Source organism: Neofelis nebulosa, chromosome 2 (genome assembly GCF_028018385.1).
Source record: "Neofelis nebulosa isolate mNeoNeb1 chromosome 2, mNeoNeb1.pri, whole genome shotgun sequence".
Lineage (NCBI taxonomy): Eukaryota > Metazoa > Chordata > Mammalia > Carnivora > Felidae > Neofelis > Neofelis nebulosa.
In genome coordinates, this window is record NC_080783.1 from 51,294,555 (window position 1) to 51,321,807 (window position 27,253).

The 27,253-nt window shown below is 37.0% G+C and overlaps 1 protein-coding gene across 1 annotated transcript in view; it reads left to right on the forward strand.

Moving 5' to 3' along the window:
* Window positions 1-23,372, forward strand: part of FRZB (frizzled related protein) — a 31,817-nt gene extending 8,445 nt beyond the window's left edge. The window contains exons 3-6 of the mRNA XM_058712173.1: window positions 13,703-13,768; window positions 18,077-18,281; window positions 18,670-18,733; window positions 22,112-23,372. Of these exons, the coding sequence (XP_058568156.1) occupies window positions 13,703-13,768; window positions 18,077-18,281; window positions 18,670-18,733; window positions 22,112-22,228 (452 nt within the window). The 3' untranslated portion in view covers window positions 22,229-23,372. The remainder of the gene's footprint in view (window positions 1-13,702; window positions 13,769-18,076; window positions 18,282-18,669; window positions 18,734-22,111) is intronic.
* Window positions 23,373-27,253: the final 3,881 nt, after the last annotated feature.

Genomic DNA, 27,253 nt, shown 5'->3' on the forward strand with positions numbered 1-27,253 from the left:
CATCACTATCTTCCTAGTTTTCATTTGTAGTCAAAATTAGTCTTTGTAACCTAGATACTCAAGTCTTATCTGGGGACATCAGTACACTATGTTTTTGTTTTTAATATTTATTATTTTTGAGAGGGAGGAAAAGAGTGGGGGAGGGGCAGAGAGAGAGGGAGAGAGGGGGATAGAAGATCTGAAGCGGGCTCTGTGCTGACAGCAGAGAGCCTGATGTGGGGCTTGAACTCATGAATTGTGAGATCATGACCTCAGCTGAAGTTGGACACTTAACCGACTGAACCACCCAGGCACCACCCTGTACCCTAAGTTTTAACAGTAAATGTGGGGACCTGGGTGGCTCAGTTGGTTAAATGTCCATCCAGCTCTTGATTTCAGCTCACAGTTTGTGAGATTGAGCCCTACATTGGGCTCTGCACTTACAGCGTGGAGCCTACTTGGAATTTTCTCCCTTCCTCTCTCTGCTCCTCCCCACTTGCCCATGAGTGCTCTCACTCTCTCTCTTTCAAAAATAAATAAATAAAAGTAAAACATTTAAAAAGTAAACTTAATTATTTATATTTTATTTTAAAAATGAACATATAATAAAATTGACCTTTTGGCCACTAAAAATTGTGTGGATTTTATGAGTTCTATGAATTTTAATGCATATATAGACTTGTGTAAACACTACCACAGTCGAGACACAGAACAGTTGTATCACCTCAAAAGAAACTTCCTCATACTATCTCTTTATAATTACAAGCTTCTCCCACCCTTAACCACTGGTGATCACTGATCTATTCTCCACTATAGCTTTGTAGTTTTGAGATGATCATATAAATGGAATGGTAGAGTATGTAACCTTTTGAGATTGGCTTATTTCACTTATAATGCCTTTGAGATTCGCTTATTTCACTTATAATGCCTTTGAGATTCATCCAAGTTGTTACTGCATGTAGCAATCGTTGATTCATTTTAATTCCCAAATATTTTATTACTTGAGTCTATTACCATTTGTTTATCCATTCGTGCCTTGAAGGATAATTGAGCTGTTTCAAGTTTTTGTAAGTCATGGGTAGACCTACTATAAACATTTGTGTACAAGTTTTTGTATAAACATAAGTTTTCATTTCTCTAGGGTAAATATCTGGGAATAAACTTACTGGGGTTAGGTAGTAAGGGTATGTTTAACTTTGTAAAAAAAAAAGCTGCCGAACTGTTTCCAAAAATGGCTGTTCGATTTTGCACTAGTGGTGTGTAAGTGTTCCCCTTGCTGTGCATCCTCTCTGGAATGTGGTTTTTTCAGTTTTTTATTTTTTAAATCTTAGCCGTTTTAATAGGTGTGTAGTGATAGCACATACCTATTACAGAAGTGATATATTCTGAATATAAAGAACCGTCTTTTGGTTTCATTGATTTTTCTCTATTTATTTGCAACTTTATTGATTTCTGCTCTTCAGTATTTCCTTCCTTTGCTTAAGATTTACTTTGCTGTCTGTTTTTCCCGTAAGGTAGAAGCTTAGGTTATGAGTTGAGACCTTTATTCTTGTCTAGTATAGTAATTTGATGCTAAGAATGGCTTTATTTGCATCTCACAAAGTTTGATAGGTTTTATTTTAATATTCTTTACTTTAAAATAGTTTATAATTTCCCTTGAGACTACAAATTTGACTTATGAATTATTTAGGATTGTGCTGTTAAATTTGCTGCTGTTTGGAGATTTTTCTCTTTGCTTTATGTTATTCTAATTCTACTATAGAGAATACACCTTGTATAATTTTGATTCTTTTAAATTTGTTAGGGTTTATTCTATGACCCAGGATATGATTTGGTGAATGCTTTGTTTACACTTGGGGGAAAAAAAAATATATATATATATATATATATATATATATATATTCTGCAATTGTTGGGAGGAATGTTCTTTAAATGTCAATTAGATTAGTTAATACTGTTGTTTAGTACTTTTATAGTCTTGCCTGTTTTCTGTCTACTAGATCTATTGATCATTGTGAGATGAATAAGTCTCCAAATATCGTAGATGTTTCTATTTCTCTTTCAGTTCTGTTTTTTTCATGTACAGGTATTCTGAAACTGTTATTTGGTGCATTCACAGTATTTTTGTAATTTTTGTTTATTTTGAGAGAGAACAAGAGAGAGAGAGCAGGCGAAGGACAGAGAGAAAGGGAGAGAGATATTCCCAAGCAGGCTCTGCACTGACAATGCAGACATGGAGCTCGAACTCATGAACCAGGAGGTCATGACTTGTGCTGAAATCAAGAGTTGAACACTTGGGGCTCCTGGGTGGCTCAGTTGGTTGGGCTTCTGACTTTGGCTCAGGTCATGATCTCGCGGTCCGTGAGTTCGAGCCCCACATCAGGCTCTGTGCTGAGAGCTCAGAGCCTGGAGCCTATTTCATATTTTGTGTCTCCCTCTCTCTCTGACCTTCCCCCATTCATGCTCTGTCTCTCTCTGTCTCAAAAATGAATAAACGTTAAAAAAATTTTTTTTAAAAGAGTTGGACACTCAATTGACTTAGCCACCCAACCGCCCCCACAATTAGTGTTTTTATGTCTTATTGGAGAATTGACCCTTCATAATGTAATGTCGCTCTTTATCTCTGGTAGTTTTCTCTGCTTTAAAATCTATTTTCTTTGATATTAATATAGCTACTTCAATTTTTCTTTTTATCAGTATTTACAAGGTGTATCTTTACCCTTTTACTTTTAACATACCTACATTATTATGTTCTAAACAAATTTCTTGTAGATCTAGTATAATTGGGTCATTTTTTTGTTGGAATTGGTTTTTTTGTTCTTTTAACCAATCTTTGTCTTTTGATTGGTGCATTGAGATATTTACATCTAATGTGGTTATTGTTATGTTTTTATTTAGATCTACCATTTTATTATTTGTTTCTGTTTGTTCCCTCTCTTTTTCATTCCTGTGTTCTATATCCTGATTCATGTTGGATTATTTGAATCTCTCTTCCTCATGCACACATGTGTATGTATCTCTCTGTGTTATACGTTTATCTTGTGAATATATATATATAATGACAGTATATGTAGTTGTATTTTTTCTTTAAGCCATTAAAAATGTTTTAAACAACTCAGGGGGAGAATAGGGGTGCCTAGGTGGCTCAGTTGGTTGAGCGTCCAGCTCTGGATTTCGGCTCAGGTCATGATTGATCCCAGTGTCATGGGATCAAGCCCTGTGTTGAGCTCCACACTGGGTGTGGAGCCTGCTTAAGATTCTCTCTCTCTCTCTCTCTCTCTCTCTCTCTCTCTCTCTCTCTCTCTCTCTCTCTCTCTCTCTCTCCCCCTCTGCCCCCCACTCATGTCCTTGTTCTCTCTCTCTCTCTCAAAAAAAAAAAAAAAAGAGAATAGCCTACTGTGTTTACATAGATGTTTCTATTTCTATTGTTTTTTCCTGATTTCCAGTATTCCTTCTACCTGAAGAACTTCCTTCAACATTTCTTTTAAAGCAGTTCTGGTGGCAATAAATTCTCTCAGTTTTGCTTTATCTGAAAATGTCTAGATTTCACCTTCATTCCTGAAGGGTATTTTCATTGGATATAGAATTCCGGGTTGGCAGTTCATTCAGTGTTTAAAAAAGTTATTCCACTTACTTCTGTGTTTCTCAAGGGAAATTGGTAGTCATTCAAATCATTGTTACCCTGTATATAATGTGTCAGTTTTCTCTGGTTGCTTTCAAGGCTTTTTTCTTGGTGTTTAGTTTTTAGCAGTTGGATTGTGCTATGCCTGGGTATTGATTTCTTTGGTTTTAACCTGTTTAGGGTTAATGGAGTTTCTTGAGTCTATAAATTTTTGCCTTTTGTCAAATTTGGGAAGGTTTCAGCAACTATTTCTTCCAAGATTTATTTTTACAGCACATTCTCTTCTATTTCCAAATCTATGATGATGTGAATCTTAGAGCTTTTGTTATTGTCCCACAGGTCCCCAAAGATCTGCTCATTTCCCTCTCAATCTTTATAATTTCTCCTGGTCTGTCTTCAAGTTTGGTGACTTGATCATCACTATTCTTCTACTGAGCCCATCTAGTGAATTTTTTATTCCAGTTCCTGCAATTTTCAAAGTTCAAAATTTCCACTTGGTTCTTCATTATATCTTGTATTTCTTTGTTGAGACTTTCTATCCTTCCATTCATTTCAAGGGTGTTCACTATTACTTTTTGGAGAATTTTTGTAAGAACTGCCTTGAGATTATTGTTGGATAATTTTAACATTTGTGTCACCTGATTGTTTTTCCATACAAATTGAGATTTTTCTGGTTCTTCATATGCAGAGTAATTTTTTAATTGCATCCTGGTCATTTTGATTATTTATGTTCTAAGACTTTGGTTCTCATTTAAAGTTCTATAGAGAATGTTGATATATATTTTTTTAATGTTTGTTTATTTTTTGAGAGAACAGTCAGCGGAGGGGCAGGGAGAATCTTAGGCTCTACACTGTCAGCGCAGAGCCCAAAGTGGGCCTGATCCCACAAACTGTGAGATCATGACCTGAGTTGAAATGAGAATTGGACACAGCTGACTGAGCCACCCAGGTGCCCCGAGAATGTTGATGTTTTTATTTTAGCACATTGGGTTTAAGCAGCAAATTCTGACTTGTCTTCTGTAGGTTGTGATTTCAGTATCTGTTCCACTGTCAGTCTTTGAAGTGCCTTTCAGATCTATCCCATGTGCATCCTACCCAGGGGCCAGTGTGAGATCAGGGCAATGACCTATCCCACAGTTTAGTTTTCAAAGTCTACAGTATACTGGTCAGTGTCAGATTCATACATACCCAGAGGTGAATCTACCAGCTCATAAACAATTTCATGGAATTTTTTCTAAGTTCCTTTCTGTCTGTGGTCTTCTCAGCACTTTTTAGTTCCTTTGGGGCTCCTCTTTGGTCCTTTGGCCAGAAATCTGGAGCTTTATTTATCCCACTCTGTGATGTACTTCCTGTGACTGACTCCACATCTGAGGCCAGATGGTGGAGGACAAAGCGATGGGGCTTTGCCGCAATCTCTTGACATTACACGTCCAATGAGAAAGGAAGGTTCTCCAACGTCACCAGTTTAGACTCCTGAGGGCCTCCCTTGGTGCAGCTGTGTCAGCACTGCCCCAGGATTGCTTGAATGATTGGACACCAGAGAATGGAGTAGTAGAAGACCCTTTTCCCACTTCTTGAGTCAGAAGTAGAAGGATTCTCCTAAAGAACTCCATCTGTATCATGCCCACTTATAGGCTATGGGCTGTGTTGCAACTAGGCTGGAGGATACTAGAGCAGGGGAAGTTGATGAACAGTTTGAGAATATCAGTCTTCTTCCCCAATCTTTCTATTATTTACTTTTCAGAATCCTTAAGTAGTTGCTTCATGCATTCTGTAGCTGTGTTCAGTGGGAAAAACATGATAGAATCTAGTTACTTCATCTCATCATAAAATAAGCTTTCAAATGAAGTATGCTATATGTTCAAAAACACAAATCATAAGCATGCAGCTCAGTGACTTGTAATAAAGTAAACACTGTTGTGAAACCATCACACAGATCAAGATTTATACTATTAGCAGCATTCCAGAAGTCTCCTTGTGCCTCTTCCAAATTATTACTTCCACCTTTCTTTCCCAAGGTAACTGCTAGCAGAAATTCCAATACCATACATTAATTTTGTCTAATTTTGATCTTTTATGAATATATATATATATATATATATATACACACATATATATACATATATGTGTGTGTGTGTGTGTGTGTGTATAGTGTATGGCTTTCTTTGCTACTTATTATGCTGTGCATACCAGTACTTCTGAATTTTCGTTGCTGTGTAGAATTCTATCATATGAATATACCACACTTTATCCTAATGTTCCTGGATATTTGGGTTGTTTCTAGTTTTTGTTTCTGTGACTAATGCTACATTTGCTCTTACAAGAACATTTTAACTGCAATTAGTTATAAATACCTTTTCGATTTCACTTTCCTCTAGTAGTTTGCACTGATTTGGGTCTGTGTGTCCTGCTTTGTAAGGTGTCTTATATGTGGAAGTGGAGCATTTATTTTACTGAGTCGTAAATAACTTTGAAACATCAGTTTTCATTAGATTGCGATAGTTTTCACTGTTGATTTCCATTGAATCTTGTCAAAGTGACAAGTGTCTGACCAGAGGCAATGTCTGCCAAATGTGCCCAACAAACAACTTTTAAAAAACGTAAGTGAATGAAAATGATTTATTTAGAATTATTTCATTACCTTCTTGATACAATTGAGAATGTTTTGCAGTGTCATAAAATCAGCTGGAAATTATTGATGCCCAGCAATGTTTCTGTTTTAATGATCACGTCTACTGTTGAATTTGATCAAAACAAACCACAAAGCTTATTTGTATAGTACAACGGGTAAGTCAAAAGTTTTAGTCAAGTGCATACATGTGCTATCAGTCTGTGCAGAAGTTATGGTTATAATAATATAGCACTTAGTGTGTAAATGAAAGATATGACATCAACACTATAAATAATATACAAAAATAGGTCAATGTGTAAAAAAAAAAAAATGACCTAGAATGAATGTAGTATTCCTGGGCTTCGTGTGTACTGTTCCTCTTTTATAAATGTTTTCCTGTTTCCTGGTATAATGGGAATGATGAAAACAAACAAGCAAAACCAAGCTTATTCTGCTTGTGGAAAGATGCACTGACCTATTCACATGTTCTATAAGGAAAATACAAATTATTCATGGTCAAAATTTTATGCTTTGGAAAAATGTAGCTGCTGAGGTTGGTAAAGGAGAATATAGAGAAGATACAAAAACATTGTAACCCACATAACCCAGCTTTCAAAAGTGTCAAGCTGTTTCTGCCTGGAATTTAGAAAAGAAATTCTTTCACTCTAGTTAATTTATCCTTTGCCTGGAAGCGTAACAATTTTTTTTTTTTTTACTTGAGATAATGACTTTGTCTGAACCGCTTCCAGTGTGTGAGTGTGCTCTACTATTGTAAACCCACTGTCCTAATAAGGAGAACATCATGTCTATTTCCCATAACATGGCATATGGGGAAAAACAATTTTAGTTTTATTCCACCGAGTCATTTGGTCTGTCAAATCAACCAGAAAATTGAGGCAGGTATTCAAATGATACAATGAAAAGATCTTTTTTTATTATTAAAATGATTCTGAAAAAGAATTCTCCCAGTGTTCTACTTTGTGGTGGTGACCAATTTGTGAGTTTTTTTTTTGAAGTGTTTTTTTTTTTTTTTCTTTTTTTAAGAGAGAGTGAGCTTGCATGTGAGCAGGGGAGGGGCAGAGGAAGAGGGAGGGAGAGAATCCCCAGGAGGCTTCATGCTCAGTGTGGAGCCCGAAGCTGGGCTGGCTGTCATGACTGTGAGGTCATGACCTGAGCTGAAATCAAGAGTCAGATGCTTAACCGACTGAGCCACCCAGGCGCACCTTATGAGTTTTTATTTTTGAAAAACAAAAATTTTTCCAGAGAGCAGATATATTTGGTAAATTCTGACACTAATGAATTACATGAGCATAACCCAGTTACTTCTCTGGTTTGTTTCTGATTATAAAGTCAGACTGTATTGACCTTGGAGTTCCCGTGTGACGTATTTTTGAATTAGGGAAACATTAGCGGTATCCCCTATTGTAAGCTGGGTACCCTACACAGGTTGACTAATGTCTCTTTGCCCCTATTTCTGAGGTGCTTCAGAGAAACTCTTAAGTTTGAGTGGCTGCTGCTGAGTAACTAGAGATTTCTGACTGCCTGCACCTGCCAGGCCTGCCCCAGAGGGGGCGCCCTCTTTGTGGGATGGCCTGTGCCTGACGGGGATGGTAGAGATTCATTCTCTCTCTTTCTCCAAACTTCTTTCCTCCCCTTGACTTCCTCCTAATTTGGGGAATTTAGTTTTTTGCTTTGGTGCAAATGTTTACTGACTATAGCAGCTGAATTAACTTGGAGCAACTTCTGCCATTCATTGAAAAAAAAATTAGGATAGATAAAAAGAATATTTGCAATTCTATAGTTCCTTACAAGTATATGCCTTTTTTTTGTTGTTATTTCGCGGTATTTGACATTTTGACCCATTTTTATTCCTAAGCATTCTCCTCCTTGAACTGTTACCCAAGTCATGCTAGTTCTTCCCCTGTCCCCTAGCCATGGGGATTCCCTGAGACTTTGTGCTTGGCCTCTACTGCTCTCTCCTTATAACGGTTTCTTCCCTTTGGAGTATATCCAGCAACTAGGCTTAATTATCATTCTTGTGACTCCAGTTCTTATCCCTGTCACAGGTACAGCACCATATTTCTCCTTCAGTAAACACTTCTACCTAGGTCGCCTATTTGTACTTCAATTACAACCTAGTTAATAATTAAAGCTATCTTTTTATTACAGATTTCCTTCTTGTAACTTTTTTAGTATGTGGCACCATTGTTTTCCCAGGTCCCCAGCATTGAAACTTCATAGTCAGTTTATTGGTTCATCCACCCCACCGTTCATTAGAAATGTAATGGCCAGGGGTGCCTGGGTGGCTCAGTCGGTTAAGAGTCTGTCTCTTGATTTTGGCTCAGGTCATGATCTCTTGGTTTGTGAGACTGAGCTCCACGTCGGGCTCTGTGCTCTCTCTCTCTGCCCCTCCCCACTCTTTCAAAATAAACAAATACACTTAAAAAAAAAAAAAAAAAAAAAAGAAATGTAATGGCCACCTCCTTGTACCAGGCATACTGCTTGCCCAGGACATGGGGTGAGGGGGGTGAGCAGGGACTGCACCTCCCTTTTCTGTCACCTCTTTTCTATGTGCTTGGGAGGGGTAAATGATGTTCTAAAAGACTATGGAGCCCACTTTATGTTTTTGTTAATTGACCTCTTTATAGTACTTCACTGAACATAACACTTCAGATCTCATGGGAGAAAATGGGCAAATCGCATGGACTGTATTTTGTATATCCTGAATGACTCTTGGATCCATAAATGTTGTGAAGGAAAGTTTATTTAAAAATTTCCAAAGACATAAATCCTAAAGGAATAAACTAAATTTCCTTTTCTTATTAATACAGTGTTAGCCCTCTCAATCTTAAACAGTTCCCTTTTATAAAGCACAAATTACTATGAATAGGGACCTTTATTACAATTTTGAGGTTTGTTTTTTTAAGCTAAACCGAGCAAATGTTATTTTTGCTTTTTAAAGCCTTATTATATTACCTAGGTTCACCAATCAACTGCATTGCATTTTCCACATACTGCTCTTATCCAAAATAAAATCTAATATATTCTTTGCCTTATGCATATGATTGGGAAATAAATATTATTTTAAACGTAATGAACAGCTGCTAAGTCATGGCACACTTCAGTTTATGGAAATATGAAAGGAAGGTCTCATGAATTTTTATGTTAATGGTACTTCATTGATGTATAATTTACTTACGGTAAAATGCATAATTAAGTGTATGCCACACTGAATTTTGACAAATGTATATACCTATGTAGCTATCCCCCAGCTCAAAATAAAGAATATTTCCATCATCTCTAAGAATTCCCTTGTGCCCAGTCACCCACCTCACTGTGAGGCAAGCACAGGTGTTATTTTTATTACCATAGATGAGTGTCTGTTCTTCACATCCATGTAAATGGAATCATATAGTACCTACTCTTTTGTGACTGGCTACTTTTGTTTTTGCATAATGTTTTTGATATTTATCCATTTCTGTGCATCATTTCATTCTTTTTTTTGTGGAATAGTGTATCCTTGTGTGAGCATAATACCAGTGTGATTTCTAAATTCTATTTTTTTTAAAACCCGCCCAACCAAATGTAATATATATAAAAGTTTCTATCTCTAGGGAAAAATTTAGCACATTTTCATCTTTAAGCTTAAACTTTTAAGTATAAACTTTAAACTTTATCTTTAAATCAACTTGTAGATGATTTTTTGTTAGAAAATTGTCTCTTATTTTATCAGCTGCTCTTGAATTTGCATAAAATATCTTAAGATCTTTTTGGTGTGTTTATATATTACTATTGCTAAGAGCTAACAGTAGGTGAATGATTACTAAGTAATAGTCTCTGTGTCAAATTCCTTAAGTGAATTATTCTTTAAATTCTTAACAATAACCCTGTGAGGTAGGCAGTATTAATTTAGAAATAGGTTTTGCCCGAGGTAACTTTCTCAAGGTCATACCACTAGGAAGAAATGGAGCTGGGATTCAAATCCATATGCCCTTAATCGTGTTGTCATATTCTCTTGCATTCTAATACTTATTAGAATGGTCACATATGTGACCATTTGATGTGTCAAATGTGTATTTGATGTGTATTATCTCATTTAATTCTCCTGGTATCTCTAAAAGATATGTTTAAAAATCACCTTAGGGCATACTTATGGACACATCTTAAAAATATAGATCTGTATCTCTGTAAAGAAGTTATAGTTAAGAATATAGATTTTGAAATAGTAAAAATTTATTTTTTATGCTTGTTTTAAAATTTGTGGTTTGCTCCTATGTTTCTTAAAATGGAGAGAAGGGGACAAGTGGGCTTCAAGGGTCAAATGCCAAGATCTAAAACATATAATACATTTGGTACAAATTAAAATCATTTAAATTCTAAACTGATTAGAATGAGCCAATCTTGAAAGAATTACAATGGAAAATGCAATGCAAATAGAATTATATTTTCTTTCATCCCCATGTACTTTTTGACAATAAATCCTGCACACAGACCTAAGACGTCTTTTCCTAGAAAAAGCAGAAAGATACTAATTCCTAGATAGTGGTATTCCAAAGTCATTGGACATGAAAGGTTATAGTGGTTTTGGAATCTGGCAAGAAAAGTTAGTTACAGTCTTATGGCTCTGGATGAGACCCAACGGTAGTCAATTTCAAATAAAGGTCACGGTTAGAGAGTTGTATAACACTTAAGCATTAACTTGAACAGATTGCATTAACTAGGGAAGGTCCACTGAGAATCACATTTCACAATTGTATCAGGTACTTGGAATTCCTTAGACTTTATAAAACCATCTGACTCTTTAAAAATACTATCATAATTATGTGTTTTCAGTGAGCCTATTTTTATGAATAAAAATTGGAATAAAGAAGGATGTGATTACTTTCCTCCCTGAACTATGTTAATAAGATGCCTTCTTGTTGAGACCACGAGGCTGTTTGTGGCTCGGGCACTGCAGTGCCCTGGGAGACATCTCTGAATTGCAAACCAGATTCTGTGGAGCTTAGGGATGTTAATTTTGCAAACTAATATTTGTATGAGAGTGATAAACTCATGTTTGTACTAGTATAATAAACAGTCGTCAGTTTCATTAGCAGAGAAGTAGGAAATCGTTGATGCTAGGAGAGAGTGCCTGAGAGAACCAGGCAAGAACTTGAGGGAAAGCTGCCAAAGATAGTTTCCTGATGGAGGCCCGTAGATGCTTGTGAGATGTAGGATGATGTGCTGTTCTGCAATTCATGATGTTACATTCAGTTCTAGACATTGAGGCAAGTGAATTGTTAATATAAAAACTTACCCACATTTGAAGAATTCTTTGTCACTTACTTTGTTGCAGCCAGCTCCTTTAACTTTTACATATATTTTCCCCCCCCCGGATAAAAACACCAAGGCAGTTCCTTTACAACCTTTTCTTCTCAGTGGTGGAATGTAAGCTAATCAATATCTAACGGTTTTTGTACAAAGCTCAGTAAATAATAGATTTTATTTTACCACCGTAGAAACCAAAATTTAAAAACCTTATGCAGTTGGAAGCTGAGAGAGGAAGACTCCTAGCAAAATTATTAGCAAATTAAAGTAAAGAAATGATAATGGTATTACTGCCTCTGTAAAAGTCTGAGAAATCAACTGTTGATAGTTAAAAACAAAACAAAAAAAAAAACTGTTGCTATCTTACTTCGGGTGGCAGGTGCAAAAAACATAATAATGCAAGCAGTATATCCCTCTATGGTTTCTTTGTAATTTCCCAGTTCTTGGGGCTTTGGAGGATATATATGTAGATGTGAGTAACTGAACTTGAGAAGAAGAATAATTCTCCAAATTTTTTGATCTAAGATATATTTTTCATGAATACACTTAGGTATGAATATGTTTGGTTTGAGCTAGCATAAATAGGTGAAAGGAAGTTCTTCCATATTTGAGCCTTGTAGATATAAATTTCCATGCCTCTTTATTATTTTATTGAGCTACTAGTTACTTCAACTAGGTAGATAATTGTTTATAGTGAAAGGGATTGGAAGCATGGCAAGGGTCACATATATGGTATGGTATTGCCACCTCTGAGGCCAGCAGATATAAGTGCACTGTAGATGAATCAAATATAGTCCCACCAAGAATGTAACTGCTTCGCTATTAGCTATTAGGAAATGGTCTACCTATGTGCATGTAGTTGTGTATATATAGTTATGTAAATACCTACTTGAAATCTTTCTAAATCACTTTATAATAAAATTTTTTTAAAAATCTCTGGGAATGTTATGGAATCCATTTGTCTATGCTTCAAGCAAAATTATATGGTAACAACATCATTGAATCATATTAGATTCAATGCAGTGATATTTGGTATAGTTTTGCCAAGAATTTTTATTAGAGTATGAGCATATTTCTAAAGAATTCCAAATATGTAGATAATTTATCTACATGCATTACGTTTGAAAAATACCTATTTTTAAATGATAGAAAAAGTACAAATCCCTTTCTGTATATGGGTGAGGATAGTTTGTAAATCAAAGACTATATCAGTTGCTTCTTCAGAAATAGTCTCATCTTAAGAATCTCTCCCTCATGAACTCTTCATAGGAATGTAAATTGGTACAGCCACTGTGAAAAATAGTATGGGGGCTTCTCAAAAAATTAAAAATAAAAGGGTGCCTGTCTGGCTCAGTCAGGATAGCATGCAACTCCTGATCTCAGGAGTGAGATCTCAATGTGAGTTCAAGCCTCACATTGGATGTAGCACTTACTTGAAAAAAGTTAAAAATAGAAACACCAGATGACCCAACATTTCCATTACTGGGTGTTTACCCAAAGAAAACAAATACACTAATTTTTATAGATATATACACCCCTTTGTTGCAGATTTGAAAAGTATGGGACTTCTCATTTCAAATTATGTACTTAGTAAATTTCTTCCAGTGAGTATAAAAATATCATTGAGTTAAATAGCAGTTATTCTGCCTATAGATGGGGCTCATGGCCTCTCTTAAGAACTTCACTAAGTTCACTGGGTTGTAATAATACATGCTTATCTCATTGAGTTGCTTTTAGATGCAGGAAATAGTATTTGGAAAAGTGCTATGTAATGTGTAAAGCATATATGAATGCAGGTGGTACCCCACAGGGGTAAACCAGTTGCCTGAGCATAAGCAAGAAATTGCCTTTCAGTAGGCATTGGTTCTGCTTCCATAGGCACTAAATGCCTTTTTGGGGGGATTCAGGGGTCATGATCTCTTCTTGCATGGTAGTGAACAGGGTTTCCTTAGGATTCGGGTGGTTTGTTGAAGAGTAGGAGCTTATGAGCATACTCACATTAAATAAGAGGCTAGGTAAACAGAATAAACATGAATGTAGTTCCAGGAGAAAGAGATCAAACACATAGAATTACTAAGAGCCTCCTCGCCACCAGATTTGGATCTACCTTACCAAAAATGTGAATGAACAAAAGAAAGCTCATGTTGAATTTTTGCTGACAGCTAAAATGTTGTATTTTTCAGAACGCTGCAAGTGTAAGCCTATTAGAGCTACACAGAAGACCTATTTCCGAAACAATTACAACTATGGTAAGAATAACTGCTGTGCTAAGAAAGTAGTGTGTGTGGGGGGGGTGGGGAGAGAAAGAGAGAGAGAGAGAATTAGAGCAGTTTAAGAATAAGGCTTAAAACCAAACAAAGACAACTTTTAAGCACATAGTCCCCTGTCCCAAACAATTAAAATGTCTGATGGGCAAAATTCTTAACCAATGCTTGATTTTGAATCATATTGGGCAGCATTGCTGGCATCTAGAACCATGTAATTAAGTAAGTACACAGAGCTGCATTTCAAACTAGATTGCTCTCTGAGAGGCTGAGGAGGATTTGAGCTTGAATGTTTGGGGCTGCATGGGTTTTCAGTTTTGCTTCCAATTCAGCTTCACTGGGGTGAACAGAGGAGCACTTTGATGCATAAGGGATGGATGGTTAACAGAGGACAACTTGGTGTCTCCAATCAGTCTGTCTCATGGAACACATTGACAGAGTTGGAAAGTAACACAGAAGTTGTTAGTATTCAATTAAGGAAATGTTTTGTTGTCTAGCTTGACCTAGAAATGTGACATTTTGATAAAATATTAATCTAAGAGCCACCCATCTAAATGTAGCCAACAGACTTAAATGGAGGAAAAAGCCTCCTGTCTTTGTACCAGGTACTGTGCAAAGTGACTTCTATACACTATCTTTTATAGTTTCCTCAACTGCCCCATGAGATGTATTATTATCCTAATTTTATCAGTGATTATTGAATGTAAGTTGTCCTTTCTTAAATTATTTAGAATGTCTTTTGGGTACTGGCATGCTTCAGAGTCACAAATATCAATTACTCTTATATTTAGACAACTCGGAGTTTTCCAGTTGATACAACAAGGGACAAAAAACATTTGCTGTAATCCATAGGCATTTTATTGTGATTTTTTTCCTGGGCATCTATAAGATTAATAAAGGTCATGTGACTATATCTCTGAAGATGATTGTTGATGTGGAGTCAATGAATAAACATGACAATTAAATACATTTTTAGGGGCACCTGGGTGGCTCAGTTGGTTGAGCGTCAACTTTGGCTCAGGTCATGGTCTCACAGCTCATGGGTTCGAGCCCTGCGTTGGGCTCTGTGCTGACAGCTCAGAGCCTGGAGCCTGCTTTGGATTCTGTGTCTCCCTCTCTCTCTGCCCCTAACCCACTCACATTCTGTCTCTGTCTCTCTCAAGAATAAACCTTAAAATGTTTTTTAAATACATTTTTAAAGGAAACTTTATTAAAATGAGAATTTTATTATCAAATTTACAGGCCTTATTTTAGAGGACATAGAACATATATAGCAAATTTATTTCTGTACTGTTGGGAGTAGGAAGGAGAGGAATTGGTAAGACTCTGTAAGAGTAATCTTTGATATCTATGAAAATATCATGTATTAGAAAGTATAAAATAGAAAATTCTCAGGTAAATAAATCTCTTTGAAATAAATGTACTAATTTTACAAGTTTTTCTTCAATGGAATAAATTTTTATTTTTTGCTTACTACTCACCTTAAGAGGAATCTAATTTCTCTTAGCCAATGGTGGCTTGCAAGGTTGAAAGGTTGTTTTTTTGAGAAGTCAAATGGCTGGCTGCTAATTGGAGGATCCATTCTTCTAAAACCCAATGTGAAAAATCACAGGGAAATGGAGGTCTTGATTTTTAGGAGATTAGGTTTTCAAGATTGAAAAATGTTTTATGGACTTTTAAGTATAGTTATAGTAAAAAAAATCATAATAAAAATGTTATTTCAAGGGAATTTAGTTTACTTGGTATTTATTTTACTTTTCTTATTGATTTTTACTTTATCTTACTTTCTTAGTGCTTCAATGGTTGATGCTGCTGTTTTGATTAAAAGTTAAAAAACTAGTGGTTACAAGTCATGGAAAGAGAAGATTTTTGACACAGTAGCTGAGGGAATAGTATAACGTAAAATGGAATACAGATCACATTTAATGGGAGAGAGATCATTTCTTTTTCATGGCCAAACAATAACCAGGTTGCCCAAAGTTGAAGGATTTCATGTGTCTGCAGCTTAATGTGGAACATCTTTGGGGGAAGGCAGGCACTCAAATGATTAAATAGAAGGAAGAATGCTGAAAAGAAAATGCAATTTAATTTCTAAAATCTGTTGATTTTTGTCATAAGTATCTGCCTGTGTCTAATGAGAAAACAAAGTTGGGGCGGGAGTAAATGATAATTCAGATGACCTGTGCTTCATTCAGATTAATTCAGTAAAAGCTCTTGAGCTTTAACAAAATTACTTGAATAATAAAGTAAGTCTTGTAGAGAGATATTTGTTTTGGAGTGGGTACATGTGCTAAAAATTTCTAATGAAAATAGTAGACACACTGGGTAAATAAATCATTAGTTTGAGAACATTTGCACAGTTTGCTAATCTCTAAGAGTTGATGGATGCTATGAAGCATATTTACATAAACCAGGACACAAAAAAATGCCTGCTAGCTGGGCTTGTCAATTTATCATCTGATTCCCCCAAATGACATTTCAAAAAAGGGCAATCTTACTTTTTGTTAAAATACAGACTAGAGAGAACACTAATAAGGGATTTCTTAACTCACAAGTTTCACCAAGCAGGGACAGCTGGGTAGTTATGTTTGTTTGCTGTAAGTTCTCATACTTTTCTCCAGAAACTGAAATACCTGAGAAGCAAAAATGAGATTTTGTCCTGAAGTTTTTAGAATTTGCAATTTAATTTCTATCATACATATATTGTACTGGTGGAATGTTATTGAATGTTTCCATATAGACTTGGGGCATTGATGAGGGGAATGGTTTATTAGCTAGCTTTATGTTTTCATGGATTACTTTTTTCCATTCCTGTGTAGTCAAAAAGACCCTAAAATACATGGGAAGGAACTCAGATGAAAGTGGTTTGCAGATCTGTTCCTAAGAGGCTTTCAAAAAGTGGATTAATTTGGATATATTGTGTCTTCTTCCATATAACATCCCTAGATATTAAACTAGAGCAGCCGGGGAGCCTGGTCAAAAGCCATTGGCTTCTTACTAATTGATGTTTTTACTTCTTTGTAGGCTTTTCAAACTCCTCTTTCAAAAAAAAAAAAAAAAAAAAAGGATAACTCATTTATCAGAAGGAGGAATCTAAAAAATTTGGCTCTTCCAAAGGACAGAATACCCAGATTAGACACAGAACTGTGCTTTCTAGATTCTGAGACAAATACTTTGACTTTGCAGTGAAATTGGTTATTTTTAAGGCAGTTCATCTTTATGTTGAGGAGTGAAGCTGGCTCTTGTGAGATAAAGTGGGTGCCAGCATTTCCACTGAGAGAGGTAGATTAATGCAATTGACACATTAGACCATTGTCCGGACCACATGAGAGGAAGAAATGTTGGAGTGTCTGACTTCAAAGCAGATGGAGGAAACAAAGTCAAGTGGTAGCAGTTTTTATTCAAAAAGAAAGTGTAGTATACTCACAGGAAAATATAAAAGATAATCTGCTCTGAAATGAAGAAAGGAGCTGATGTCTAAAGAGTCACTGGGGCGTCCGGGTGGCTTGGTCGGTTAAGCGTCCGACTTCAGCTCAGGTCACAATCTCGCGGTCCGTGAGTTCGAGCCCCGCGTTGGGCTCTGTGCCGACAGCTCAGAGCCTGGAGCCTGTTTCAGATTCTGTGTCTCCCTCTCTCTGTGACCCTCCCCCGTTCATGCTCTGTCTCTGTCTCAAAAATAAATAAACGTTAAAAAAAAAAAAATTTAAAGAGTCACTAAGGTAAGGAGGTGGAAAGATGGTGGAAACAGTTGGGGGACACTGTAGAACAGGACTTGAAAGCACTGAAGACCCCAACTCTTTAGAAAATCTATGAATCTGATAGAATACTGACAAGTAAACAAAGCATATTCAAGTACTAGGTCTTTACATATAGTGAAATTAATATAAACTTCTGTTGGTAGCAATCGAAACTACATGCATGCACACATTCCAAATAAAATTTTGGAGGAAAATCACATCAGATTCACTCAACCTTTGATTATCTAAATGGATTTTTCACTATGAAGTACATGCACACATGTCCACACACATATACATGTGTATATATGTATACACAAATATATATGTACATACAAATTGGAAGGGGATCAGGGCTGAACATTAAAGGGAGCAGGTGTGTTGTGTAGTGTGTCATTCACTAATGTCTAAGGCAAACATCTGATTGACTTTTCTTCTCCATTCGTTGAGCAGGAAGTGGATATGAATTGACTAGAAAGAAGTCTACCTGTCTTTTTTGAATGGGGCATCTATCATGTATCATATTACCATATCGACTTTATTTTCTTTTATCCAGTCATTCGGGCTAAAGTTAAAGAAGTAAAGACCAAGTGCCATGATGTGACTGTAGTAGTTGAGGTGAAGGAGATTCTAAAAGCTTCTCTGGTAAACATTCCAAGAGAAAACGTTAACCTTTACACCAGCTCTGGCTGCCTGTGTCCTCCACTTAATGTTAATGAGGAGTATATCATCATGGGCTATGAAGATGAGGAACGCTCCAGGTAATTCATTCCCTAAAGGTTCAGAATAATTGCTATACCTATCATCTCTTTATTTCATTTCTCTAGACGTCTTACTCTGGAGTTCTTACCTGGGGATCTAACTCCTAGGGGATTACCGATAGGTTGTATTTGGGTCCCTCAATATCATTTACTGGGTAGAAAAGTATATGTGTGCAATTTGTGGGTGTGCATTTTTCTGGGGAGAAGGATCATAACATCATTTCTTCTTAAAGGAGTCTATGACTCACAAATTATTAAGAATTTCTATTCTAAAATCTGGCTGTCCTATTGTAGAATAAACAGTAAATCTTTCTTGGCAACGATTCCTTGTATTTTTCAGTAATATATTTTAATTTTTCAAAAATGGTTGCTTCTTTAAAAAATACAGATTACTGTTGGTGGAAGGTTCTATTGCTGAGAAATGGAAGGATCGACTTGGTAAAAAAGTTAAGGTAAGCCTATATTTTATGTTCAAAGTGATACATAAAGTAGAAAACTAGACATTTGTCATTTAAACAAAATAGCTGCCCTTAACAGCATGAGAATTATTAAAACCTGAGCTGTGTGTGTGTGTGTATCTCAAATTCTAACGACTGAGTTTGTCTTTAATGTCAATTTCACTTAAGGAGTGAATTCTCTATAAGTGTATCAGAGATTTAACTACAGTTGCCTAACTTCTCACAATGAGAAGTCTGGCTATAGTCAGTCCAGTCCTGGTTGGGTAGCTCCACATTATCATTAGGGCTCCAGCTCCTTCTAGCTTGCTGTTCTGCCATTTTTAAGGGCATTGCTTCCATGCTCATGTTCACCAGGAGGTCGCAAGATGGCTTCCCACCTCCAGTATCACACCTACATTTCAGGGAGAAAAAAAAGAGAGATAAAAAGAAGTTTCCAAGTGCCCCATCTAGCAATTTTTACTTAGGTCTTAGTCTCATATCCATCTCTAGCTGCAAGAGAGGATGGCAAATGCAGTTTTTTAGCTGGGCATAAATTGCAGTTCTGGGAGTTAAGAGGGGAGAACAAAGGATGGGTAGGAAACTACCAATGTTGTCCCAATTCGTAGACACCAGTTCTTCTGTACAAAATGCAGCCATGTTCATCTGTGTATAAGACATCTGACCAAATTAGGTCCTTAGAGCAGTAATGTAGCTTTGTTTTTAAACCACTGATTCTTAGATTCTGTAAGTGATACATTTAAAAAATCACAATAGGGGCACCTGGGTGGCTCAGTCAGTTGAGTGTCTGACTCTGGATTTCAGCTCAGGTCATGATCTCATGGTTCATGAGGTTAAGCCCCACATTGGGCTTTGTGCTTACAGCACAGAGCCTGCTTGGGATTCTTTCTCTCTGTGCCCATCCCCAGCTCATGCTGTCTCTCTCCAAATAAATAAACAAAAAGATTTTAAAAATCATGGTATATAACCTTATTATAGAAGGTTAGAAGGTTTCATTTCTTTTCTTCTTACTATATACTAAGCTAATCTGTTCCAAAGAAAGGAATGTATGCGCAGATTGGCAAAGAATTGAAAAGGGTGTGTGTGTGTGTGTTGTGGGCAGGGAGGGAAAAGAAAGAGTGGGAATTGTACCAAACATAATACATCCTCTAACTTCTGTGAGTTTGAAGGCTTGGGAAACATTTACAGGGTAAGTTAAACACCCCTGAGCAGTTTATCTTATACATCTGGCACTTGACACAGCAGACACATTTGAGTTGAAGTGACCTACAAAAATGTAAAGGGCATTATTTTGCAGGGAGAAACTACCCTTCAGTAAGTTCTTTTTTTCCCTGGTATATTTGTAAAAAGTGAGATGTATTTCAAGTTCAGACTTGTGGGAATTCTCCATTTGTATCTATTTTCAGTTACTTTGGTGTTTATTAAAAAGTGGCTCTTCTTCAGTAAGTTGGAATCTCTTACTGTTCTTTTAATTTGGTTTTCTGCTTGCTAATTCAGAACAGGAATTTGTCCTAAATTCCTGTACCAGTTGGAAGAGCTTTCAACATCCCTGCTGCAAAGCATGTAACGAGGCTTGCTTGCTGCGTCTCTTTTGGTACCAAAACAATTACCATCATGTAAAGACCCAGGACACATGGCTTGTTTATCCTATTTCTTAGGCAAACATTTTCCATTGCTTTCTACAGGGGACTCATAGAATTGTTGTGAAATTCTTTATATCTCAGTCTGGATGTAAACATGCTAAAGGGAAGAATTAAATCAATAATGTGAACATTTTTTTAAATTAATTTATTTGTTTTGAGAGAGCGAGCACAAGCAGGGGGAGTCTGGGACAGAAGATCTGAAGCAGGCTCTGTGCAGACAACAGTGGGCCTGATGTGGGGCTCAAACTCATGAACCGTGAGATCATGACCTGAGCTGAAGTCAGACATTTAACTGACTGACCCACCCAGGCATCCCAACAATTTTTAATTGATATTGCAGATACTCATGGCTAAATATCTTGGGTAGGAAAATCTCTTTTGGCTAGAATTATTGAGATCCTTAGTTTAGTTTTCCTGTCAATTTGAGGATGTGAAAAAGAGTTTTATGGATTTTCCCTTTTCAGCTGATTTTTTTTTCTTCTTTTTGCTCAGTGAATAGAATAAGAATGAGATAAAGACCTTCTTTTGGTTTTGCCATACAGATGGTTGTCTACCTAAGTCTCTGTTAGAGCAGGTTGTTCAAATCAAAATATTTGGTCTGCCTTGGGCAGTTGAGAATCAGACTGTTTTTTAATATGAAAAACAATAAGATTGTAAAGTATGCTAAAATGAAGAATTACTTTCAGTAATTGAAAAATGATAATTATATGCTAAGCCCTTCATATATTTTTCATTTGTTAATCTTCAGAACAGTCTTATAAGTATATTCTATTAATTCCAATGTGCTAATGATTAAAATGAGGTTTAGTAAGTTCCAGAAACTTTGCACGGTAACTGATAGAGTTAGAATTTGGGCTTGGGCCATCTGACATTAGCTCCTTGCTGCTCAAAGTGTGGTCTTGGGGCCAGCAACATTGGCATCACCTGGGAGCTTGCTACATATGAAGATCTTGGGCCCCAGCCCAGACCTATCGAATGAGAATCTGCAATATTAATATCTCCAGGTGATTTCTGTATTCATCGAAATTTGAGAAGTAGTGCTGTGGTCCTTATTCACTACGTTTAACACCAATAATATAACTTCCTTTTATTATATTACATGTAAATACTATTGGTAGTGTTACTATGAAATATTAGTGAACTTGACTGTGGTCGTTAGAAATATTGGTAATGTCGGCTTTGTAAAACAGAATGAGTGCAGGACCTTATCTGTTGTGATTGTCGCACTTGGTAGATATTACTTGGAAATATGTTTTTAAGAGATCTTATTTGCCCCCCAAATTTCTATTTTTTTCACTGCAAATCACATATGTTTTAAAAGGCTATGTTCTGATGTATTGTAGAAGAAGAAGATGAAGAATAGCCCTTCAAATTCTCTGTGTAAATCTTCCATTGGTGATCCCCTGTGTAGTGCCAGACTTGTGTATGTTAGTTCCGGAAATACCTGCAGATTTTGATAGATATTTTTGTCGCCATTTGATGTGGAAATTTTAAGTTTAAGGTCTGATATGAAAACATAACTGATATATTATAGGTGGCCAATTTGGTGCTTTTCATGATCAGAGAATTATGTTCACGTAGCATCAATTTTGTTATCCTGGGATATGAATTTTATACTTTTGGAAAAGGATTTTGAGTTCTGACTTTGAGGTCTTACTTAGTTGTTAGAATAATAGAAATGATGACCCTGGTGATACATGCACGTGAGCATTTTCTGTTTTGAATTTCACAGCGCTGGGATATGAAGCTCCGCCATCTTGGACTCAATAAAAGCGATTCAAGCCATAGTGATTCCACTCAGAGTCAGAAGCCTGGCAAGAGCTCCAACCCCCGGCAAGCACGCAACTAAATCTTGAAGTGCAGAAAGAACACCAGTGGACTTCCTATTAAGACTTGCATTGCTGGACTAGCAAAGGAAAATTGCACTATTGCACGTCATATTCTATTTTTTACCACAAAAATCATGTGGTAACTGATATTACTTCTATTTTCTCTTTCATTTTCTGTTTTTCTCTTCCCTCTTTCTTTTTTCTTTATTGTGTTCTGAGTGCAGCTCCTTAAATATATGTATTCTGTTTCACTAATCCTGGGAAAACTATTCTCTGCAATAATAATAAATTAAACATGTTGATACCAGGGCCTTTTTGCTGGAGTAAATGTTAATATGCTGTTCTGCACCCAGATTGGGAATGCAATATTGGATGCAAAGAGAGATTTCTGGTATACACAGAGAGCTAGATATGCTGTGAAACCTAGTCTGCTCATCTAATTACAGCCTCATTTTCACATGCCTTTTGGGCATTCTCCTCACGCTTAAAAGTTCTGAATGTTTATAAAGGTAAAATGGCAGTTTGAAATCAAATGCCACACAGGCAAAGCAATCAAGCACCAGGAACCATTTATGAGGAAACGACACACAAGATAAATTATTTGCAAGATTGGCAGGAAGCAAAATAAATAGTGCTAGGAGCTGGGGAAAGAACATTTTGCCTGATTGAGAAGCACAACTGAAACCAGTAGCCGTTGGGGTGTTAACGGTAGCATTTTTCTTTTGACAATACATTTGGTTTGTTTGTGAATATATTAATCAGCATTAGGGAAGTGAATTGTAACTAGACATCTGCTGTTATCAGCGTACCTCTGTTAAGTTTGCTTCCCTTTAAATAAGCCCATTGGTGTAAGGTTTTTTGTTTTTTGTTTTTTTTTGCATCTTTTAAAATAAATCTTGATGTGTTGACCAGGAAAAGAAAGTATGTATGCATGTGCACCAGGGTATTATTTTTGAAAGGTACATAGCTCTATAAAATGATGTAGTTTGCAGCATGGTAAAATGTGCAAGGTTGTGCCTGTGTGTGTGTGCGTGAGCGTGTGTATGTGTTTGTGCACTCACACCCAAGCTGGACTGAATTACAGGCCTGTACTTGATCATTTGGATTTGTGCTGTTTAATGCTCAGTAAAATATGCCTAATAAAAGGAATTACGGTTGTCAGGAGAGAGATTATTCTTTTTTCTTTTAATATTTTTATTTATTTTTGAAAGAGCACGCAGGCAAGGGAGGGACAGAGAGGAAGGCAGAGCATCAAAAGCAGGCTCTGTCCTGACAGCAGAGAGCCCAACACAGGGCTCAAACTCATGAACCGTGAGGTCACGACCTGAGCTGAAGTCCAATGCTTTGCTTAATTGACTGAGCCACCCAGGCGCCTCAGGAGAGAGGTTATGCCGACTTTTGAACCAAATGCACAATCTTGCTACCCAAGCTGCAGTGTCCCCAGGGACCTTGGGGAATAACTGATGCTTTTCCTTCCTTCCTCTAGCAAGTTCTTCATAGCTTGTGCCAATCACTTGGATGTCTCATTTCCTTCAATTTATGTGTTCGATATTAGTAGAACAGATTTCCAAGATATGGTACACTGAAAATAAAACATTTATGAAGCAAAATGGTGCTGTGCTTCCTTCTACACGGACAATCGTGTGGGAATGAAATTCAGTCTAGAACAAACATTTCCACAAATGGTAAATAATAATTCCTCTAAATTCTCTCTTTTGAAAGTAAGTGACCATCTCAACCTTCTGGCTGATGTCCAAGCCCCTACAGTTTCTGGAATCCCACAAGAAAGAGTTCCAACCTTGCCTCCACGAAGACTGCATGCTCTTTTGAGCTGCTGTGTGGTTGCTATCGATAATTTGGCCACCCGCTTTATTCTCATATGGCTGGGGCAGGTGCATATCGTTCTAGATGCTACTGTTACAGCCTTAAAGAGGTAAGTTTGGGTGTCACAGGGCAGGAGTGAAGTGCCGCAAGGGAAGAACTACACCTTGGGATCTCTCGTCCTGATGTTGATGCCCCAACTGAGCTTCAAGGATTGAAGAGTGGAAAGTAGAATTCTGCCTTGTCCCATGTTTCTCAGGCATCTTTCATGTTCACTGTGGGAAGAAGGGCAAGAATGGACTGCGGGAGATTTAAAAGAATTGATTTCTCAAATCCACACAATGTCATCGCTTATTCCAAAGCACAGTAAGAGGAATTTTAAGTGATGAAATATTTTGATGTACAACCGAAGCCACAGATGTATCCAAGCCCCTGAAGTATTTTTTTTTCGGGGCGGGGGGCAGTGGTGACCGTAAGTTAGCTCCTGCGTAGAATGACACAATTTATGCACAGTACATATACAACTATAAACAAAAGAGGACTAGATTTTGGGATTCAGCTGTGTTCTTTACCACCTTCCCTTTAGTGATCTGCACTGGCAATGGTTGATTTTGTTTGTGTGAGGCTCTGTCAGTTAAAGTTTCTAATGGTATGAGGTCCATGAATAAAGTACTTTTGGCATTCAGTTTGATAGTTGCAATGTCTTCATTAATTATGTGCAAGCCTCTTGGGAGATAACATGATTTTTATGGTGGTCATGTTTCTAATCAGACTGCAAAATCATTTCTACTCTGCAATTGCCATAATACAAATGCATCTTATTAGTGTCTCTCTACAGGCTTTTCTGACAGGTACTCACTTTGAAAGCCACTAAAATTTTAATCTATATGCATCCTTGTCAGTGACCTTGAGATCTATAAAATTCACTTAAAATTTCTCTGAAAACTTTTGTTCACCTTCAGGATTTTAATTTCCCCAGCCAAGTAACAGGAACAAAATGTTAGGTGCGTGCTGAATAGCAAAAATTAAAATAACAGCAAACTTGGAGTCTGCAAAGATGCAGATATGTGAGTATTTTACTGTGTCACATACAGAGTGTAATCTGACTCGGTGCCATATGTTGCACTGAGCATTGGGGGTGGGGTGGGACAGATCCATGGGTCTCCACATCTGTTATGTATTAAGAAGGCAAATACAAAAATTACAATCACTGTGAGTAAATAGCACTACTTATTGCCTTCTGCAAGAAATTACTTGCTATTATTTTTTCAGCAAGCAAAATGACAAGTAAGTATTTCAAGATTGGTATTTATTTAGACTGAATTTTATTACTTAGTATGAGCATTCAAGAAGATGGTAAAAATGAGATAAAGCAGAGATTTCTAATACTGTTAGTGAAATCTGATAGAATTTTTGAATATGGTTCCCTTAAAAAATGGTATAGTTGTACCTTTTGATAGTTATCTCTCTGGGTAATAATATCTAACAGTGGCTAGAGGTCTATACAAAATACGTGCATGTGTATAACCTCATATAACGCTTGGAAGTCTGTGAAGTAGGTATTTCTATATTATGGATGAAAAAATCAAGTTATGTAAGGAGCGGAGCTGGGCCTCAGACTCTCTTATTTTTATTTCCTAAGTTATATGTTTTCAACCATTGCAAATACTGAGAAAGATCAACGCATCCTGACATTATGAAAAAGCATAGTGTCAGGCACGGAGTGGACTACTAAAATTTTTTCTTAAACTGAGGTCTACCGACTGAATGCCAGAAAGCATATGTAATATAATTCCAATCTGATCCCAAGTACTGTCATTTTTGCTCTTCAGTTTTCCTTGCCTATAAAATTAAAATTTCATGGAATGATTCTTGTAGAGGATGAGCAGGTAAGTGAATTTTGGCATTAATAGTTTCTTTTGTTTTGGCATTACTAAAGTTACATGATTCTCAGGAGGGAAAAAAAAGGTATTTTCCCTCTAAGTGTCCGTTTTCCCTTGAATTTGGAGGGAAGTATGGCGTTGAAAGTACTTAACAAGGTCAGGAAGAAAGTTGAAATTGAAGGTTGATGGTTACTACAAATAAAACCAGGCTGGCTGCTTTCCACTGAGAACTCTCTTTTCTCATTCTTAGATCTTCCCTTAATCCCTCCTGCCACCAGCATCCTCCACAGCTGAGAACGAAAATGATTCTACATGACCTAATTCCTCTTGCTTTTCTTTCATTAAATATTTTTATTATGACGGGGATTCAACACGTTGAAAGACACCTAAAGCTGGGGTTTCTTTGGGTAAAGTGTAACCATTCTTTGTTCTTTCTACTTTGAATGGCGGGTGTTGAGAAGTCAAGGAACTACGAAGAAGGGAAGGGCATGCTCAAGGAAGTGTGCCCATCCAGAAAGGGAAGGATGTGTGGGCTGAGGAGGCTAAATCAGAAGTGAAAGGAAATGCAGAACAGAACTGCCCACTAATCTCCAGGCTGTGAAGGGGAACAGCATGTCTTAGTAGCATGGTAGTGCTGGGGCTGCCCTTCCAAACAGCCAGCACTCCCTCCACACACACTTAACATCATGAAATGGGATTGAGTGGGATTGCAGGGTCGGGTCTTAGGAAAACTTGAGGCAACAGCAAGGGTAGGTCAAGGTGATACTTTAAGCTTAGGATAGCTTGGGATGGTAAACAGTCTGTGAAACAGAGAACCAAGTATTTCTTGTCTATACTGGATGGCAAATAACGCTAATCAAGTTGATCTCGTTCCCTCTAATTTTATCTCTACATTATTTTGGTGACTCTGGGGGAATCAGGGCTTCTCAGAGATAGGATCCCTGCACTAGTATTAAGAACAGAATTTGAGGTAAATAGTTATGACTTAACTGGACAAAAGAATAGATGAATATAAACAAAATGCCTACTGAAAAACTCTTTCCCTGGGGCTTATAACTCCAAGTGAGGTATCAAAGCTTTAAAAAGAACCACGAAGGGGCGCCTGGGTGGCGCAGTCGGTTAAGCATCCGACTTCAGCCAGGTCACGATCTCGCGGTCCGTGAGTTCGAGCCCCGCGTCAGGCTCTGGGCTGATGGCTTGGAGCCTGTTTCCGATTCTGTGTCTCCCTCTCTCTCTGCCCCTCCCCCGTTCATGCTCTGTCTCTCTCTGTCCCAAAAATAAATAAAAAATGTTGAAAAAAAAAAATTTAAAAAGAACCACGAAGCTCAGAAATATACCCAC